Raw genomic sequence first — 21,891 nt, 5'->3', positions numbered from 1 at the left:
ATTCTGTTCTTTTGCATTGCCTCCCTCCATTTGTGCTGTGCCCCAGTCACATCTGGACCATTTCCTGCTTTGCATTGATCCCTGCAACAGATTTAATTGGCCTGGAGAAGGCTCCAAAATTTGTTTCCTCAGACAGGGGCTGGCAAACGACTGCCAAATCTGTCCCAGAGACTGTTTCAGCACAACCCCGAGCACAGAATGGATTTTACATTTCTTTTTTTTTAAAGGGCTGCAAAATGGTTTTAAAAGATGAAAGACAGGCAACGGAGACAACATGTGGCCTGTTAAGTCTGAAACATTTACTACCCAGCTCTTTGGATGATAGGTTTGTCATCCTCTGCCTCAGAGGAAGGCACTCTAGAGCCAAAGGCATCTTTGCATTTGTCTTTGCTGGTGCCGGACCCCCCAGCTTCCTCTGCATCTCGTTCTTGCCATCAGGGAGTGGGGGAAGGGAGCTTAGGTATTTCCAGAAACACCTGTAGGCCTGTGGAGAAATTATTTTCCTTTCCTTCATGCAGAATATGCCATTGGCTTGCACATGATCCCAGTGATCAAAATCGAGAAGGACCCTTGATTTCTGTATTGTCAAGCAAAGCAGGAAGGTGCCCATTAACAAATCAATGTAAAGGAGCACCCCGAAATATGGCAACTAAATCACAGCCATCTCTCCCCACCTTCCATTTTATAACCTATTGACAGGACTTCTAGCACCTTCCCTTTGAAGATAAAGACCTAGGTTGGGGAGTCATTCACTCAAAAGTCTGAAGGCGGCGAAGAAGGCATGTAAGATCAGCGGAGACTGACCAGAAGACCCAAAGGAGTGGTAGCAGCTACAGTGGACAAGTGGAGTTGTCCCATCTAAAGAAGAAAAACACTGGGCCACAGGTGTTTGTGGGAGGGCTTCTCCTGCTGTGGGCTGCCAGGCTCTGACCCAGCCCATCTTGGGAAACCAGGCTGAGACTGAAGCCAGGTGACATACTGGGGACTGGTGGTCAGACACGGTCATGGATTCCCACATGTGGGCCTGATTCAGTTCAGTTGCATTTCTGAAAAAAGGTTTCTGCCCCCAGAATCCAGGGGTCAGCCTGAAATGCAGGCAAATCTGACATAGAGTTCATGAGAGCAGCCTGCGGCTCCAGCCTGCCTGGCCCTGTGTCTCTACTCCAGCCCTTACGGAGGCTCTAGACCAAGGTCTCTACTCAACATCTCTGTACCTGGGTGTTCTCAATTCTCGATCCAGACAGTGTACACATCAGAAGGTTGTTTGCAGAATTAAATCAGGCAGTGCACATAAAGTTCTTAGAACAGTGTCTGGCCCATAACAATGACTCAGTTAATACTAGTGTTGTTAATTGTGCTATTATGAGAGTTGTTTTTTCCCATGGGCCTGAATTATGAGGAATTACCCTACATGAGCATGCCCACTTTTTAGAGATGATATTAATAACTACCTCTTACCACAGACCTCATGCAAGGTATTTTTAATATATTATCTCAGGGAATAGTTACTGAATTATTAAAGAGTTCAGAGTAATTAACATTATCCCTATTCTAGAGACGAAGAATCTGAATGATTGAATGACTTGGCCTAAGTCATAGCACAGATAAGTAGCCATTTCTGGGAGGATGGGGTTGTGTATCAGTAACTGAATACTTAATAGTGACTTTACTAGTAATGATATAGAACAACCAGTTTGAGAGTAGGAAGTTCTAGGATTGGTTCAATGGCTCCACAATGTCCTTAAGAACCCGGGCTCCTTCTATCCTTTGGCTCTGGGAATGATGGGCTTTCATCCTTTTATTTGTTATCTCATGGATATAAAATAGCTGCCACGGTTCCAGGCACCACATCCTCAACCTAATGTCTTAAAAAAGGAAGGTTGGCCATAGCAAAAGGTTTGTTTCCAATGAAATTCTGTAATTTGATTTCCTACCTCAGCATACATCTCACAGGCCAGAAGCGGTCACATCCTTACTCCCAAATTATTGTTGAAAAAAATGGGATATTTACTTTAGACTAATCATGATACTTTGGGGGGTGTGGTAGTTGCCAACCTTGCCTAAGATCAAGGGAAGAAGGATGGAGAAATAGAGAATAGCCCTTAGGTAGGTAAATGGCCAGAGTCTGACTCATTGAATCTAGGTTCAGAATTATTCTGTCTTTGAAGCAGCAGGTTCCTTTTTTGTATGCAAGAGCCTGGAGGGAAAATTATACAATAAAATGATCAGGTTGTGTGACAGTAACTCCATCAATCAATTTTTTGATTGTCAATGGTTTTCTTGCTGGTCTTTTAAAAATCTGAGTGGTGTCAACTCATAAATCCTAGCCAGAGCCCACTCCTCAAAACACAACTATTTCAGTAGAAAAAGAAAAAGAAAAGGAAAAAAAAAAAGCCTGGTGTTGGGGGGACTTCTAGAGACACCCATTAACTTTGAAGTCAGGCCAAGAAATTGGCTTTCAGCAGCCAAGGAAAATCCACTGATTTCCAGTGTGGAAATCCAGAAGTATTTGAGCTGAGTTAGGAGCTGATTTGCATATACAGACACAGAATTTGATTTTTATTTGGATAGTTTTCTGACATCCTTCCAGGCTAGGCTTTTGGAAAAAGTCACTTCCTATTTAAAATATAGAACTATATCTGCACATTTTAATTTTGGGTATGATGGATATAACGAAAATCAGATTTGTGCTATCCTTTAGAATCAAATCCCCCTGGCTTGATTTCAGGAGGGGATATTATACATTGAGTGAAGATGGCTAGTATGTTTAACACAGACAATACATTAGAGCAAAAGTTTTCACTTTCTTTTGCCTCAAATATTGTACCATATTTGCTCTTGGAATTTGGATTATACAGTTTTCACTGGAACTGTGAGTTCTGAAAACCAATTTATAGCAAAATAGATTTCCTCCACCTACACTGCCCCCATAACACATAATATTGATATTAACAGTTTTCACTTTGGAATCTTTAAAAGACGCTGTCTGATTTGATTTAGAACGTGATTATTTGATTACAAAGACCTAGGAAAGATTTTATTTTTCAATCTAGTCACTGTTCTCCCTCATTCTCTTCATGGACTCCCAGTTGTGTGCTGGGGGAACAACCCTCCTTAACCTTAAGCCCACGTGACAGGAAAAAGTTGTTTGAGCAGATCTAAGCCAATCCACATGGTCAAGCTCCTTGGCCATATGGAGTTTGGGTATGGGGGTTTGCCGCAGAAGGTATTACTTTCCCAATTTTTCACTCTGGCTTCCTATAAAGGGATCATACATCTGGGCCCACTGCTGGGTGACTTGTTCGGTGAATGTAACATGAGCAGACAAGCCGTAAAGTGGGACTGAGTGGAAGCTCTCCGAGCCATCTCATGGTTCTCCCCAGCCCTCTCCTCTCTCTTGTCACAACAATTGCACATCCTTGTTGAAGGGGATGTTTTTCTCAGTCTAGATCTCGGCAGGAAGGAGCCACTTGGATCAACCAGAGCCAGCCTATGGCTGCCTTATAGCGTGAGTGAGAAAAAGAAGGATCTTTGCTGTTGAAAGCCAATGCGGCGTGGGACCTGGACGTTACCACAACACAGCCTGATAAGAGAGGACTCGTAGAGCCTGGGAACCCATGTAAGTCTGGGAAAGAGAACTGACTCCAGGCCGGCAGAGTTTCCACTGGCCCAGTCTCTCCCTTACTCTGGACTGTGTGCTGGGGTGTGAGAAGTAATGTAGCCAGGCCAGGAAGGCTGAGTCACAAGGAAGTCCTACATCAAGACTGATTTGAAAGCAATGCTACTTCCCAGTGAGGAGTGCCAATAAATTAAAACAAATCTAGGTTGGGCTGTTTCCTTTCACTGGCAACTGTGAGGTTACTTACTGAGGTAAACAACAGAAGTACCTTTTTCCTTCAACGTGTAGGTCATTGGTAAGGAAAGATTTTTCCCTCCATGCGTTAGAACATTAACTTAATTAAGCAATGGCCAAAATGTCAGCAGAATGATTCAGTAGTTGTTGTAGGAGGTCTTATTTCTGATAGCACCAAAAGCACATGCTAGAAAAAACACTACACTTCTGTGGGTCTCCAAAGCCTTGCTTTTCTCTTCGTGAAAAACTTTGAGAAATGTGGAAGTCACTCTGTCTTTTTTGCTTTTGCATTGGATGATAGATGGGTTATAGAAACTGATGGTAGAGAAATTAAAAAATAAGGAAACCCAACCATATTTTAGCCAGAGGTGCTAGTTAAAGGACTCTTATAATATGATTACTAACACCTAATGTCTTGCTTGGAGGTTTAGAGTACTATGCATTGTTTTATTCATTAATGCGATCTCTCTTATTTGGGAGGAGGAAATTAAGCTAATTATTTGACACATGCCTTGACTCCATGTGGGCACTGAGTCAGCTGACAGATGTGTAATTTCACAAAATTATATATATATATAATATTATATATGTAATATATAATTATATATGTGTGTGTATGTATATGTGTGTGTGTGTATGTGTGTGTATATACATATATATATAAAATCACTGATTGCTGGGAAGCACTTAATCATCTTGTTACAACTCCTATGCCTTAACAGTGACCGCAGGGACGGCAGACTCTTCCTGCCAAAGGCCCTGTCCCCATTACTCTGCTCTGCCACTGAGGCAGAAAAGCAGCCGTAGGTGATATGCAAATGAATGAGTATGGCTGTGTTCTAATAAAACTTTATTCATAAACACTGAAATGTAACATTTGTGTGGTTTTTTTTAAAAACAGATATTCTTATTTATTTATTTATTTATTTATTTGCTGACTTATTTATTTATTTTGAAAGAGTGAGAGTGCATGAGCATGGAAGGGGTGGGGAGGTAAGAGGGTGAGGGAGAGAGAGAGAATCCTAAGCAGATTCCACGCCCTGCATGGAGCCCGATGTGGGGCTCCGTCTCACTACCCTGAGGTCATGACCTCAGTTGACATTAAGAGTCAGGACACTTAGCTGACTGAGCCACCCCAGGTGTCCCAAATTTGCGTAATTTTCATATGCCCTGCAATACCATTCTTCTTTAAATTTTTTTCATCATTCAAAATGTAAATACCATTTTTAGCTCGTGGGCCACGGGGACACGGACAATGGGCTGGAATTGGCATGTGAGCTGCCGTGTGCTGTGCCCTAAATGAATTCTTCATGTTTCAGGCACTGAGGTATGCATGTTACATGCCTTGTTCATTTAATTCTCATGAGAACCCTAAGGGGTAGGTAATATTGTGGCCATTTAAGAGAGGAGTAAACTGAGGTCGCAGAAGTGGCACAGCCTGGGATGATGGGCCCAGAATCAGCACTTTTAGCCTCATGCCCTCCAACAAACAGGCTCCTATACAATGAAACGTTGGAGCTTCCAAACAGAAAGGTCACTGGTAGGGCTAAGTACTTTAAAGCCATCTTGAGGGATGCCTGGGTGGCTCAGTGGGTTAAGCCGCTGCCTTCGGCTCAGGTCATGATCTCAGGGTCCTGGGATCGAGTCCCGCATCGGGCTCTCTGCTCAGCAGGGAGCCTGCTTCCTCCTCTCTCTCTCTGCCTGCCTCTCTGCCTACTTGTAATCTCTCTCTGTCAAATAAATAAATAAATCTTTAAAAAAAAAAAAAAGCCATCTTGAGAACGCTTCTTTATTGAGAAAATACTTTGAGAAATACTTGAGAAAATACTCTGCTTTCTTTGGTATCTTTATCAGCTTTTTGTTCTCTTTTGGCATCAGTAATTATAACTCTGGTTCACATTTATGTTTCTGTCCTGAACGTCACATTAGAAAAGGAGATACTTCCTCTTTGTCTGTCAAAGGTGACCTCTACATGCTAGCATGCGAGCTGCGAGGTGTTCCTCATCAGGCAACTGCCCACAAACATCCAAGAACAAGTTTCTCTTCAGAAAACCCAGAACCTCCAAGCTACCTGATGTTTCAGACTTCACCAGAAGCTTTTAAATTTAAAGTTCATGGGAAAAAGACTCAGAGTTGCTGCTTACTGGTTGCTGAAATAGGCTTTGACTCTGTAGAAAAGAGCTGGTAAATTCATGAGAATTTTCGGGAATTATGAAGACCTGAGCTTTCCTGAGCTATTGAGTTTGAGTCAAAAGAGAGGGGGAGGGGGAAGGAAGGAAGGCCAGGAAAGAGAGGAAGGAAAGGAAGGAAGAAGGAAAGGCAGGTGGGTAAGTGGGGGGGGGGGGGTAAGGGGGCGGGGAGGAGGGAGGGAAAGAAAACACTTACAACAACAAAAAAGCAGATCTGAAAGATCTTTCTCCTAACAAGAATTATAACACAGCCATTCTGATTTTCATTCCACATCACAGGCAACACTTCTGGAATGTCCTTGGATACTCAACATCGGTTCAAGGCCAGCAATTAAATAAAAATGAAAACACAAGCCCTGTCCAAGGCTAGCAAACGAGAGACACCTAGAAAGAGCCAAACATATTTTACTTTGGCTAAATGATCACGATCAGTTTCTCTCTTAAGGAGCTGTGAACTCACTTGTCCCCGCTCACAAAATTTTCCAAAAAGACTGCACTTCTTTCAGAACCAGAACTGCTGACTCAGGAGGACAACTGATTCATCTCCCTGCAAGATGTTTTGGAAAACGATTTTTGATGTGCCTCTACCAAGCCATCCCCTTCCAATGTGAACACACGGTCTTGAAAGTTTGGACGGTGAGGCTCAACCTACATCTGTCAGGTGTAGATCCAAGAGGGCAGCTCTCCTGCCCAAGACCGACAGTCTCAACACGGAGCTCGGCAAGATGCTCTCATGCTTGACGCCACGACCTGCCCTGGGTACCACCCACAGTTAGTAGAGAATCTGGGTTGCCATGGAAATAGAGGTGAATGAGTAGTCAAGATGGAGGAGCCCAGCGTGCAGCATCCTTGCCCCTTAAGGATGTGTGAGTGTGTTCTTATGTTTGGTAGACTCTTTCAGCCTTTAAATGAGAACAAATGGTAAAGACTCTTGCTCTGATTTTGTGTTTCGTTTGCATGGATTCAAGAGGTGTTACAAATCTTCACCCAGCGTCATTCCCCATTGGCCCCTGATCACGTGAAGGGATGAAAGAGTCTACGGCAGACGGGAGACATTGGCGCATGCAAGAACACGGGCCCCAGAGCTGGAATGCCCCATGCATGGTCCAGCATGCAGAAGATGAGCACGGAATGGTTCTGCCATTTAACGCATCACTTACATTCTCCTCTGCACCTGCGGGGACTGAGTCCTCTTTAACTGACTAAAGGGGAGATAAAAACAAAAGAGTCAGAATGTTACCCCCCAAAAAAAGGAGAGTTAGTTGGGCTCGCAGGTCTCCAGTGCCATTCTTGGCCATGGAATTTCATACACATACCTGGTTCCAAAATGAACTTGAAGGAGGCTTATGGGAAAGTAAACGGTACAGCAAGATAATATAAATAGTTCTGTATTTTTTAACATGCAACGAAGGGAAAATAAATGCCCACATGCAGCCCAGGACACGAACGGAGTGAGGAGAAGGGGCTGCTACAGAAAACACAAACCACAGTCTGGGCAGTGGGTCAGCGAAGTGTTTGCCCTAACATTCTCTAGTTGCTGAGAAAAAGAGGGAAAAGGATCGATCACGCAGGCCACCGTCACTGGTAGGTAAAAGCGAATGAGCTGCTCAGGAAAATTCTGGCAGAAAGTCCAGAGAAGTCCATCTGTGGTACTCATAGAGCAAATAGGCATCCAGGTCACGAGCTGGGTCTTCAGCCTTATCCCAACCACAGCACAGTGGCCTGCATCAGAAGCTGCTTCCTACATCAGCCGTCCATATGGGTCAATGTCATCATGACCAAGATCAATCTGGTTAAAACCCTCCTCTGGAGGCCCAGAGAGCTGGGGGTCCAATACACCCAACTTCAAACACTGTTCCTCCCTACAGTAATCCTGGCATTCACAGTCCTGCCTCAGATTAGGAGAGCAATTGGCCCATTGCTATCAAAGGTCAACGCCACCGCCATCACATCAGTCTGCTGAGCTTCAACCTTGGAGCTCATCGTTGTGGTTGTTCTTAAATCTGGTGGGGGAGGGGTGGTGTTTATAGACCACTTTGAGACTCAACTCATTTGACAGATCTGGACTCTCATCCCAGAAAAATAAACACAAACAAAATATTTTGCAAATAATTTTAGGGTGTCCATAGACCATCTCTTGGATTCCAGTCTAGGAGCTCTTTTTTATATTCATTCTGTTCCAAGCCCTGTGTTTGTTTTCACCTTTAAAACATACAGAAGGAGGGAAGAAAGGAATCAACATTCACGGCTTGTATACCCGTAGAGACATTGTATATGCAGGTGCTTCGTAGACCTCCTCTCACTGAAAGTGGCCCAAAGCGGTAAGGATGGTGATCCTTGTTTACGTAGGGAGAAATGGAGATACAGAGAGCTAAAGTCCCTTGTTCAGGGTGCTGCAGCCAGAAAGTGGTGGAGATGGTTCTGAGAGCCAAGATTTCCCCCTGCTGTGATGATTTCAAGGGTCAGAAACACACCTTTTAATAATAGTGTGAGCTTCTCTCTCCACGACCAGACTTGCTTTCTCTCTAGATGAGATTTGCAGCTTGGACCATTCATCAGCAGTATCTCCGTTGAACTCATTCTCTGAGCCAAGTCTGGATCTCACATGTCATGTGTTCCAGCACCCAGCGTGGTTTCCACGCTCAACCCACAATGACAAACGAAGGCCTCGGGCTGCTTCTGCCTTTTCTCCTATGTTTCCCAGCTAGTAGAAAGCCTACAAGCAGAGGAGGAGAGGCACCCGGGAGCAGTCTGACAGGTCCTGGGTGATAGATAAGCTCTCAGATAGAAGGCAGAGGATCGATGGTTCCACATAGGAAATATGCCCGGGAAGGAAATCTCAGAGACTAGAATGAAACTTGCACAGCTCACTTCAAAGGAGACCAGAGAGGACTGTCAAGTGCAAGCCCCACCTCAGCAGACCGAAAGGTGTTTATTGGGTTCTCAAATCTCCAGCCAGAAGAACCTACTCAGGCGTGAGGTTAATCAGGAAACACCGAGACAGCAGGATTCCCATTCAAATCTCAAAACCAGAAACTTCTGATCTTCTTTGGTGCACCGGCCACCTGGCTGTTCCCCGCTCAGTCTACAAACTGTCCAGCCTCATTCGTGATAACAACAGAAAACCCAGTTTGAAACTGAAGGGTCCCGTCTGGGCATCTATATTGCTGAGAATGAGGACCCCAGCAGAGCCCCTGAAATGCACCAGTCTCAACTTGCACAGCCAGTGTTCCCGTCCTTTGAAGAGCACACTCAAAAAAGAATGTTTCTTTAAAATACTGTCACATGGTAGCACTTAAGCCAACAGACATCCTGTTGCTCGTGGGTCTTCTGGAAGCATCATTTGATCATGTGACAGCTGTTCTGCATTCACTGATTTCACAGTGGCCCTAAGACCTTTCCTCAAGCCTAAACATTTCAGCCCGCCTTTCAAGTGCTTCCAGAATGGTCCGGCCATATGACAGACTTTCTTAACCAGGATTCTCAGGGATTTCTAAGATCAAATATAGGAATCTGTACTTGAAACAGATGATTCGGGAAGAGTTTTTAAGTTCTCTTAAGTCTGTTTTGCCCTACACTGACTGCTGCCTTTTTTCAGACACGCATAGCCTTGTGTAACTTGCTCCCCACACATGAACACTGGATTCCAACATCCTTGTCCTGAAACGGGGCTCGTCACTTCGCATTCATTTTTCCACTCCATCCTCCCAGCTGTCACAAAAGGTGGCTGTCACTGTCCACTTCCCAAGCTGAGGAACACAAGGCTTGGGGGATTTAACTGACCTGATCACAACCAAATAGCCAGGGGCTGTCAGAGCTGAGAGCGGATGGCGTGTCTCTTGGGCTTCTGCATGCCCGCTGTTTCCCACAGCATCACGTGTGTCCTCCAAGGGAAAGCAGGCAAGACACTACTATGAAGACAGTCCAGACGTATCATTTACAAGTTGTGGGCGCGCCCATGCACGCATACACACCTGCACGTACAGGCGTGTGTATCTCCCCTGTTCCTTCCAACAGGCTTCAGGTGTTTCGATAGTGGGATAAGTGAGTCTCAGACTCGGTTTTGTACCTCGGGTGCTGTTGGCGCCAGACGCCACACATGGATATTTAGATCCAAACCCGCAACTGTTCACACCTAAAGAAACGATAAAACTGTTCGCTGAGCACGTACTACGTCTGAGGGTCTCTTGTTACAGTTAGTGGACTGGCATAACAACGCGGCGGGAGAAACGGGTCCCTAGTTACACAAAAGAAAACAGAGGCTTCCGGGGGTTCCGAAATTTGTCCGAGGCTATGCAGTCTGATCTTTCTGATTCTGTCTGCTATGCAAGACCTGCCGCATACCAGAATTTTCTGAGATCATCTGTTTCAACCCTTTCTTTCAACAGATGAAGAAAAAGGAACTCAGTCAGGTTGAGTAACTTTTGTGAGGCCACAGAGCAAACGGTACTCCCAAAGAACCCAGAACAATAAGGGACATGTAGGTGGTCTAGGTACCCGGATTTTAAACACTTTAAGGCAAATATACCATCATTTAAAATTAATTTTCTCAAAGGTTACTTGTGTTATTTTTGTTTTATAATAAGAACGACTTCAGCCGTCAAGACAATAAATGACTATAACTTATCATTTCCCATCCATAGCACATTAGGGGGGACATTTTGTTTCTGATGTTCACACTGTAGATGTATACACATCAAAGTCCGTTTGTTTCAAAGCTTCCCAGTCAAAAGAGGAGAAGAAAGCGAGCTTGGGTCAGTGGAAAAATCAAAATTTTCTAGCATTTTCCTTTTTCTTCCCCAAATTTTTACAACAGTGATTTTATAACCAAAGCGTATCTAATTTAAGGAAAAGAAAACGAAGGTCTTTTGTTTTCCACTAGCACGTGAATCCCCCCCTCCCCAAGAGTGTAAGCTACAGAAGGGCAGCGATCTGGTCACTGCTCTTTCTTCCACGCATTAGCACAAAGCATTTGGCGCCAAAAAAAAACCGCACACAAAGGAGACTGAAAATATTCTTGTACAAGTGAATCATCCCTATCTTACTTCCACAGAGAGCGGTTCTTTCTGATTGGGTGGGAGAAGGAAAAGCAAGATTTACGAGTGATTTGGGTTTTCGCTTCTCTTCATTATTTTTATCATTGATTAAAGAAATAAAGCCAGATAACAGTGAAAAAGAAAAAAAAATACAGCGCGACTGAACTCTATGAAATCAGTCCATTAGGGGAAGAATGTCAGGGTTCTTGTCTTTTTTTTCTCCATGGAAATAGCTTGAATTTCAAAGAGGAACGAATACGTGCCTTATAGACCCCAAAGATAAGGGCAAATGCGGTATTTGAGGCTGAGTGGCTTAGAAGCTTCCCCAGACTGGAGGGCATGGAGAAATGAAGACATGACCCCTGTGAGCAGTCAGGGTGGCCGCACTGCCCAGCACAAAGGAGACGAGTGACAAAGGTCGGAAGGCCCATCCGTTGGCCACTTTCTGTACAGTGTTAGGGGTTTTGCAGGAATGATTTCATCGACTCTTCATTGCTAGGATGAGGTGCTATTATTACCTATATTTTACAAATGAGGAAATCGAGGCAGTTCTTCAAGGCTCACTGTCCAACGCCCAATTTTTAAACCTTCCCTAAGCGTTCCTCGAACTTGAGTCATTTGCCAGCCTCTGATAAGGTTTTGGCCACGTTCCGTGTACCATCTGTGGCCGCTACGGGTACACTGCTCTGATTTCACGGCTGGAGGGACAGCCCTCGACCCCCAACTCTCGGCTTCTGCTACAGAGTGAGTGCTGAGACCACGCCTCTGCTGTCTGCTCCAAGGCAACGACCGAGCACGGCAGGGTACTGGGCCCTTCTTACACAACACGGGGCCCCTGTGGCCAAGCTCTGCTCTGGGATTCGCCATTGGCCCAGCACCACCCCGAGTCTGTGGCTTTCCCAAACTTCTCCTTCTTCCTTCCCTGTCTCCCTTCTGCCGTGTCAGCCCCCTGCCGCGGTCTGAGGCCTCTCTCTACCTCCTCCTGTCCCTCCCCCTTATCCTTCAGGGTGTTTTCCTCCAATAAATCTATTGCACATCAATTCTGTCCCGTGTCCCTCCTCGGAGGATCCGAATTTATGATACACACTAAAGATCAGTAACATTATTCCTTTTAATTGGATTACTTCTTAAACTATTCCTTTTAATTGGATTACTTTTTAAACTAAATATAGACTCACCTTGGGCAAAATATATATTAAGTCTTGAGTTTAATGAGCTTTAGCTCAGTTTTTCTCAAGCATTTTAAATATATATAATTTTTAAAATAAATGATGTTTGAATGTGGGTTGCCTAGTCATCTTCCTGGCTGCCAATATGCACACATGATTCACTTGGGAAATTTCCCCTACATTATATTGCTGATAGAAAGTTTTTAAAAATAAGTAATTGGTGGTTGGGAGGGAAAGAGGATTAGGACAGAATGCCAAATGACATCACCCAAGGTTTTCATTAAGTACTGGAGGTTGTGTTTTGGGCAGAGCCCAGAAGGAAGATCTCTGTACGACAGAAAGCCAACAGAAAAGGCTTCCAGAAATCCAGCTGGATTCTGGACCAAAGAATAAAGTGAACACTGTAGCAGTGTCTATATTTCTGGCCTGCCTTGCACTGTGTGCTAAGTGGCATGGGTGTTTTGATGAAATTCCTAATTTGATTTGTTTTTCAGCTCTATGACTTATATTCCCCTCTCTCACCCACGACGTCTTGCTCATCTTTTGGCCACATTTAAAAGAGGCAAGAGTCTGAACATGTGCGGCAGCTGGGGTGTCTCAGCCATGATGATCAAGGGCTAGTTCGCAGGCGGACCCAGTCCCAACACCGCACTGCGCTCCCTTGTGAGCCGCCAGAATTCTAGAGGGAAGGAAATGAGACACTGTTTTGAGTGCTCCTATCACAGAGCGCGGTGTGTGCCCGCCCTGGTGGTGAATGGTAGACACCTCCGTTTTCCAAAAGCAGAGTGAGCTTTAGTGGTTCATAATGACTGATTCTATCTTGCTGGGGGAAAGAGAGAGGCGCCCAGAGGTGGTTCAGCTCGCTGGTGGGGACAGTGGTCAGAGGAATCCAGGAGAAAGCCAGAGGAAAGCCATGTTGGAAAGAAAATGAAATCACGAAATACCACAACTGTCTGTCATGGACCGAAGACACTCCAAGAATGAAAAAAATCGAACTTGTTTATTTCCTTGTCTTTCCCATGAAACACATGCTTCTCACACCCTAGACACTCATTCTTCCCAGGAGTAAATTACAAGGTTTCAGCTCAATGGCTAGTTGAGTCATTTGGGGGGGGAAAAAAAAAAACAAACTCTGTACTTGGTGAGCCCACAGGTGACCCCAAATGAAATAATTTCTCCAGTCACCCTAGCCCCAACTATACTTCACAAATCTTGAAAATGGGACTTACCTTTTTCCAGAATAGTTTGCCCAGAGGCAGAGAGCTGGGTCCCCCCTTTTCCTTGGCAGTTTCCTTTGCAGTATCGGTGGATGGAGGGTTCTTAGCTGCCCCTCTGGTCTCCTGGGAGATAAAGTTTGCTTTGTCTGACTTGACATCAGATGAAGTGGTAGGTGACTTTTCAGCACCCTAGAGAGTTAAAAAAAAATTAAAATGACCTCTGGATTTCAAAAGTGTGAGATCTCTTTTTTAATAAGCCCAGGCTGGGATTACATGTTAATTTTCTTTATCATTTTCTGTCCTTGCAAAGATTCTATATGAACGCGGATTTGTGTTAAAATTTTGGGAAAAGTCAAGATAGTTTCCTTTTGCAAAAGAATACATTACGTTATATAAGTCATTAGGAATCAAGGTGCTGGTAAGAGGCATTTTCCTGTGAGAAAGTTAGTTTATACTGAGGCCACTGGTCTTCAAATGGTTTTGATGATGTTCCCATCAGTGAAAACAGTTTGAATATGTACCTCCAATATGTGTGCATTTGCTTATGTTATACATATACTATTTGATGAATTCAATTGTGAAGTTGAAAGAGGTTAAAATAAATGTAAGGGACATTGTCTCCAACTTTTAACTTTGATTTAATAATCACAATCAAAGATACCAGTGCCAGGCACTGTTCTAAATGACTGAATGTTCTAACAGTAGTTCTATGAGGAAGGAACTGATTATTACGTTCATTTTACAGAGAAGGAAATTTTGGTCCCAGATGGTTAAAAAACTTTCCCACAACTACACTAATAAGGGGTCAGAGTTGACATCAAAATCCGGGGACTCTGACATCCAAACCCAAGCTCTTACCCCTCCTCTATACTACACCACCTCCAACAAACCAAAGTCCCCCACTCCTTGTGCTACTGAGCCCATCCAGGGAGAAAATATCTAAAAAAGTTTCAACTGGGAAGGTGATAATGACAAAAAGGCTGACACTCATCAGTTTCATTGGGAAATGGGCCATCCTCTTTGCGCTGGGAAAATACCCAGAGACTCTTAAAAAACATTGCAAAGAGATAACTGTATTATATATAGAATAATATAACTGTAATATATTAGTGTAATTGTTTGTCAAATATGTATCTTCCTGCCCAGATCATGAGCTTTGAGGGTAAAAGCCATTGCCTTGGACGCCATTACATCCGTAGCTCCCATCAGGCCCAGGGTGTGCCACAAAATAAGTATTAAATAAATAACTAAATAATTGTATGGAAAGGACCAGAGAGAAATGCCTACACAGGATCCTGCCATGTTGTTGCTGCCCGCCCTCCCCCTCCTTAGTGGGCTCTGGAGCCACAGACCACCTGCAGACTTTTCTCCCTGCCACCCAGCTCTCCACTTCCCAAAGAAGTGCCCCAGGTGCAGTTCTGCCAGCTGAATATTAATACTCTCTGTCTGCACTGTGGAAGAGATCACAAAAACTTGGTATCTTCTGGAGTCAATCTCATGGATAGTGTTGCCTGATTTAGCCAATACTCTCAATAATAAGAAGATAAGATAACCCTGATAATTTGAATTTCAGATCAATGAAGAATAATTTTGAAGTGTAAGAGTAAATATCCCTAGGATTTCCTGGGACATATTTATATTTATACTAAAAAATTATTTGCTGTTTATCTGAAATCTGAATTTAAGGGAATGTCTGTATTTTAACTGGCAACATTACCCATGAAATTCTAACATACTAGATTTGGAGATGGCGTATCAAATGACCTTACCTTCTTCCCTAGTAAGTGTTTATCTTGTTTCACACTTGGGCGTGGGAGAGGGGAGCGGTTAGTTAGAGGTAAACACGACACGAGGAGTGGAAATCAATGAATGTGGGGCAGAGCTCAGGGATCACACAAGCCACCTACTAATATTTTAGAAGCCCTACAGAGAGGGTGGGTAACAAGAAAACCTGAGTGGGGAAATGAGCATTTTTGGGTATGGCCGGGAAAATAAATAAATAAATAAATAAATAATCTTAAAACAATGCCTTGCCTTGTGTGCATGTTGTCATGTTCAGTGTTTGAAGAACATGTGAAAAAGTTTGATTCTGAAGCATAGCATGTGATTAAGCCAAGAGAAAAAGATCCAAATTCAGCAAAGAAAAGCTGATACTCTATTTATAACAAGAAGCTTATTTCACTTATTAATTCCAGGACTCCCTATTCTTTTATACTAAGAAAAAAAATTTTTAAAGAAAACTTTCTTTTCATAGGAAGAAAAATGAAGATAAAGAGACGGGAATCTAGGAGTTGATCCCAATGGGTCCTCATTGTATTTTTTTTCTTCTTGAATTGCAAAACCAGAAGATGATGTTTTTATCCCTGAATTTGCTTGGATTTCCTCTTTTCTTTCCTAGGTTACAATGAAATTGAGAAGGAGCCGCACACCTCCTCTAACCATGCAACTGTCTGTCTGGTCCGTGTTAATGGCCCTGTTTTCCTATCTTTTTGGATGACAGAATCATAAAGTGAAGAAAAAGGAGGTAAAAGCCAAGAAGCGCTAGCAAACTGCTGCACACCTGAGAACATCTGGGAATTATCTCCTTACTTTACATAAAAAGGCAAAACCTTGCAGTCCAGAAAGGGGCATCTCTTCTCCTTCCCAGTATTTCCCCTGAATCCTAACTTTGCCCAAAATGCAACTCAGTGCCAGAATGTGAAGCCAATATCTGGGGAGAACTTAAGAATACAGAACATGGGGGCGCCTGCGTGGCTCAGAGTTGAGCCTTTGCCTTCGGCTCAGGTCATGATCTCAGGGTCCTGGGATGGAGTCCCCCATCGGGCTCTCTGCTCAGCCGGGAGCCTGCTTCCTCCTCTCTCTCTGCCTACTTGTGATCTCTGCCTGTCAAATAAATAAATAAATAAATAAATAAATAAATCTTAAAAAAATAAAAGAATACAGAAATTGGCTGGTCCCCTTTTTGTGGAGGAAAGTGATTCTGGAGGCATGAAACTTAGCTGTGCATAAGATGAATGCCACCGGAAATGCAGGTACAAAAGGGAAGGTCGTACACTGTAAACTTGCAAGACCACCCCCCACCCCCAACTTGCAGAAGCTCCAAGTGCATTTCTCTGCATGAGGTCCATGACACACTTACATGACACTGTTACCGAATGGTCTCCCACGTACAGTAGCACCACGTTTTAACCCCAACCATGCCCTCAAGGCAATCTCTATCCCTCCACCCCTGCTGTCTTTACAAAACAAAATCAGCCTGTATGGAAATTCAAGAGTGGCTTCATAACACAGTTTGCTTATGCAACTATAGATTCAGCCAGGAGATCTTTCTATGGAGTTTTTACTTGCCTACACAATCCTGGGGCTGTAACATCCTGCTGGGGAAGGTTGTTTCCCCCCCCCCCCCCCCTTAAGTTCATTCAACTTAGTGGAGAATGGTGGATATTTTAAACAAATGTCCAAGGATGCTGGCCCAATTCAAGGATCTTAACTGCTGGTTTCAGACAAACCTTGGTGTCTTCTTCGCCATTCAAAGAGAGAAAACTCCACAGCTGACTTCTATGTTGTCCTCACTTCCCAAGGGCATGGGGATAGAAACTGCTCTGCCTTCATTCATTGTTTTCTTGTGCTTGGGTTTTTTTTCTGGGATCAGTATGAGCTTAGTTAAGACTGAGAATGAGTGGAACAGACCACAGAAAGATAAGATGGTTTTCTTGAGGTTAGAAGCGTATTTCCCAAAGTGTAGGAAGCATACCATTGGTGGGATCACATACAACTTTAGGTTGTGCTGAGATAAAACATTTAAAAAAAAAACCATTAAAATGGAGAAAATACATTCTCCCCCCAATTCTCATGTAATCTTTTTAAGAACACTCAGGGGGAAAAGCTTAGTCTGGTCTTGGTACATCTTTAACATTTTTCTATTGCTGGCAAATTGCATTTTAATAAGGCTAGAAAGGCATTAGATTTGGAGCTTGACACAAACAAGGTAGCTAGAATACAATTTTTTTTTTTTGTGAGCCATATTCATGGTTAACTCTTTATGCAAAATGACTCGAGTTTTCCACATATCCGGTAATATAAAGTTTTCTTAAAATAGGAAATGAGTCCTTTTTAATATAAAAAGATCAACCAAATAATACTACATCTGACAAAAATGATGAAGATGGTATGCATGCTTCAGACATTTGAGAAACACTGAGTTAGAAGGATAATTTCAGAACCCTGGTCCACACTAGGAAGAAACTAGTCAGATGTTTATGAATAATTACGGAGACTTAAAAGAATCATTGAAATTTGATTGACACCATTTTTAATTCCCATGCATGATCCCAATCACACCAGGCTGTCTTCCCCAAAGTAGAGCTGGAGGGACCCAGCACAGCCACGTGTACATATGGTGAAGACCAGGGTTCTTCTTCTTCTTTTTAAATTTTTTTTTTCCTTTCTAATTTAACAAGATACAGACCTTATGCCTAAAGAATTTTCTAAATGCGAATCCTAGCCGGGGGCTATGCAGGTGCTTTTTCCTGGCGCCTTTAGCTTGGTTCTCACAGGTCTTCTGTCCTGGTTGGCCATCACAGACACTTTCTGCTTTGGATGCCTTTTGGGCAACAGCAGTCACAGCTTAGAACTTTGTTTTTAAACAAAAATCCTTCTTTATTTCCCTGTCGTTTTTAAGTGCATTGAAACACTTTCACAATTAACTGCCACTTTCACAATCACCCCATCCCCCAACCATAACGTTCACATCACGTGAATGTTTATCTTTTTTAAACTTTCAAAGACAATTTACTACCTGGTAGATTCCCAGACCATTTCCAGTACATGATTTTCAACAGGGCAGCCTATTTAAATGACCCAGATTAACGCAAGTCTATTTGCTAAAGACAAAGACAGGACGTTAAGCTTGATCCGTATGATATAAAATATTCAGATAAAAAAAGATAATTCTGCCCCTACTTGATAGTTTTAAAGATCTAAATACTCTTGTCACACGGGAAAGGAAAAGATACATGAAAACAATTTATTTTTGCATCCTGGAGTCAAAGCAAACACTGTCAACAGTGGCTTCCTTTCTCCAACCCATCTTTTATTCAGTATTAGAAACTTCAGGGAAGCTGTATCATCTGCAAAAATTTCAACTGACTTCTAGATGGACAGATCTCCCAGGCAAGAGAAGCGTCTACTGTGCGCCAGTCCGCTGGGCCAAAGTCGGGGGAGACTGGAGCTGAAACAGCCCAGCCACAACCATTCAGAATTGTCGACTCAAGTTACAAATGGTGGGGGATTTTGCATGGAGCATGGAGTGTGTTCAAAATGGTCTGGGCCAGGGGCACCTGGGTGGCTCAGTGGGTTAAGCCTCTGTCTTCGGCTCAGGTCATGATCTCAGGGTCCTGGGATCAAGCCCACATCGGGCTCTCTGCTCAGCGGGGAGCCTGCTTCCCCCTCTCTCTGTGCCTGCCTCTCTGCCTACCTGTGATCTCTCTCTCTGTCAAATAAATCTTTAAAAATAAAAATTGTCTGGGCCAATGGGAAGATGGACAAACAGTGTATATGTTTCGAAAGCAAGAATCCAAGAACTTTGGTAGAAAGAATGTTAAAAATGCAGGTTTGTGGAAAGAGGTTGGTTTGTGTATTAGACAACCTACATTCACAAAACCCTCTTCTGAGACTCAGCTCCACTGGCAGTGACCCTGACCTCTCTGGGCAGGGTAGTGAGATCTTATCAGCTAGGTTCGTGCAGTTGGGACCACGTTCTGGGGGGTCGAGCGAGGAGTTTTGGTGCACGAACAGCTAAGAGAATGAACGCATCAGGTCACTTGGGAAGCCACACAACACACCCACATACCCCACTGTTTATAGCCTAGTGTGCTGACTGTGTGACTTCAAACAATGTAAGACACAGAATCAAAAGAGAAACATTTGGATCCAACTATTCATTGAACTTGACCCCAGCTGCCTTATAGCAAACGACTAATTTTATAGGAAAAAGCATGTAGATGAGTCAGATAAATTTTTTTTTTAAATGGAAGAAGGACATTCTAGAAGAAGCAATTGATACACTACAAATGTTATCATGGTGTCCAATACGTCTAGCAGTGATTATAGAAAAAGTGATCACCTACATTCGAACAGAGTTCCACAGTTTGCCAGGCATTGTCACACTTTCCTTCAAAGCTGGGGTTGGAGACAGAATTTATTGTCCCAACTTTACAGATGTTGGATTCACATAGGTTCGGGTCACGTCGGAGCTCAAACGCAGGTCTTAAGACAAATTCTAGGATCCTTTTTGCAACCTGGCCCCTTCAAATATTGGTAACAGATGTTTTGGGCTGGCCCGGCCATTTACTGGGTCCCGGCGTCTCTCAAAGCACCCTCAGTTATCAAAAGAAGGATGCAAGACATTTATCTGTCACCAAATTAAACTTTCCTCACGATTCCCGTGAAAGTTAAACCATGTGTTCCATTAGGGATAATCAGTTCTGTCAAGGGTAAAGGAAAACATCTCTAGAAAGTAGTTGTTCCAAATAAAATTTATTTTGAAGGGAATTGGTTGGATGTCTAGGATGACAGTGAAAAAATTCAGGCTCTCTAGGGCATCCTAACTCTAAACATTCCTTCCCTTGGCAAGCATCCAGTGGTGACTATTTGATTTCACCAACAATTGTTTTTGTGGAGGAGATTTATTTTTTCCAAATTACATGAAAAACATGGAACGTGTTTTTTAAAAGTCAAAAATAGAGCAGTTTACTTCTACTTTAAATTGTAATTCACCTCGTCCTCATTTCCAGTAGCTAATTTGTGCTATATTCCTATATTCCCTGGGTCTCGCCATGCACAATTAAAAAGACCAACATGATATGTGGTTGTTAGTATTTTGTTCTTATTTTATATAAGAAATTGGTGATTGTGTCATTATTTATCCAGAGTTAGCAAATATTTCAAGCTTTCCACTAAAATTTTCATAAAAATACCGCTGATACTAATGAAACACTTTAAAGACAATCTAACAGCACTATGACATTGCTGAACACATACACACACACAAACTTCAAGAAACCAAGCAGCAGACACAAATCTAAATCCAATTCCATGCACAAATCCAAACAGGAACACACTTCAAACTACCTACCGTGTCTTCCAGATCTTTTTTTGTTTCAGTTTTGCTAGGTGAAACCTTAAAAGTTTAAGAAAACCAAGTATTAAAAATCATAGCTATCTTTTTAGGGTGATTTGATTTCATAGAGACATTGTTTTTAGGGGGTTGCTGCTTTTCAATCTGCAGGTAACGAATGTAATGAGAAGTCCTTTTCAGTACAAAAGCGTTCTACCAAGTTTGGTAGACAGCCATGGACTTCTGGATAATTTCTAGATATAAGCAAGTTTTTTTTAAAAAGTCAGGTTTTATGATGAAATGCATCAGACCTTATACATTCACCAAGAGCTTGACCACCTTTTAAATTGTCTCCTGGAAGGCCAGAGACTTTCCATCACTTCTACCAATGATCCAAGCAAAGGCACAACACTTGGGTATTTGTGGCATGTTCTGTTGACTGGTTTTTACTTTTTTGAGGCTAGTCTTGGGCTTTGGAAAGAACCCAAACACACTTGGAGCTGTCCATTTGATTATGCATTCATTGATTCATTGATTCATTCAGCCCTTTCACAGGTCTGGCATGGATCAGGCCATGGCTGCCTTGAGGAGTCAGAGACAAGCAAGCGTTACAGGACATAGGCCCCTGCCTCTAGATAGGAATCGATTTCTCCAGTTTTATTTGCCATCTGAATGGCAAAACTGCTTTGATAGGTCAACAGCTCAAGGACCTTTTTCTTTATGTTTATGTTCAATGACCATAAGACATGGGACCACAGGAGAGTTGTATTGCAACATAACTCACATAGTTCAGGCACCTGCTGTTTACACCACAGTTCCCAGCTCTAAGGCCTCCATCACTGAAAGCTCCATGTGACCCAATTCCCTTGCAAAGCACGTCCCGTCCCTGTTCTCCAATGTTCCAGCCACACCATCATGATCCCCCCCACCCAGTACAATAGCAAATATATGTTATTCTCAGAATTAACACAACTTTGGAGCAATCGGATTGAGGAAAGAAGGGGCAGCAACCACTCACCAGAGTTTTAAGGAAGCTCATGATGGAATTATTATTCTCGGTTGTATTTGTGGTCTGGGGGTCCTCCTTTGTAGTCTCCAGTTCTTCCGGGTTCCTGGGGACAGAGCAGCTCCCGGTGGGGACCTCTTGTCCTTCTATCCCCTTGCTGTCCACTATGTCCTAGGTGTAAAGGAAGAGTTTTCCCCGTCGTCACTGGTTGAATGTGGACTCTCACAGTGATAATTTTTGCTTCGCACCCCTTTCTCCCTGACCCCCTAATTCCAGCCATACTTCTTCTGCCCACGGGTGTGCA

The 21,891-nt window shown here is 43.1% G+C and overlaps 1 protein-coding gene across 5 annotated transcripts in view; it reads right to left on the bottom strand.

The window, feature by feature from the left end:
* The window catches only part of BCAS1 (breast carcinoma amplified sequence 1), a 93,687-nt gene that overhangs the window by 18,814 nt on the left and 52,982 nt on the right, over positions 1-21,891 (bottom strand). For 3 of the 5 annotated variants that reach the window (XM_032350301.1, XM_032350302.1, XM_032350303.1), the window contains exons 5-8: positions 21,600-21,758; positions 20,600-20,644; positions 13,477-13,653; positions 7,203-7,244 (exon numbers count right to left, since the gene is read on the bottom strand). In XM_032350301.1, the coding sequence (XP_032206192.1) occupies positions 7,203-7,244; positions 13,477-13,653; positions 20,600-20,644; positions 21,600-21,758 (423 nt within the window). Of the gene's footprint in view, positions 1-7,202; positions 7,245-13,476; positions 13,654-17,932; positions 18,068-20,599; positions 20,645-21,599; positions 21,759-21,891 lie in introns of all 5 variants that reach the window. The other 2 variants (XM_032350300.1, XM_032350304.1) reach the window with 2 other exon arrangements.

The sequence above is a fragment of the Mustela erminea genome, chromosome 7, assembly GCF_009829155.1.
Source record: "Mustela erminea isolate mMusErm1 chromosome 7, mMusErm1.Pri, whole genome shotgun sequence".
Lineage (NCBI taxonomy): Eukaryota > Metazoa > Chordata > Mammalia > Carnivora > Mustelidae > Mustela > Mustela erminea.
Note: the sequence above shows the minus strand (reverse complement) of the source record. Positions and strands in the feature narration are given on the sequence as shown.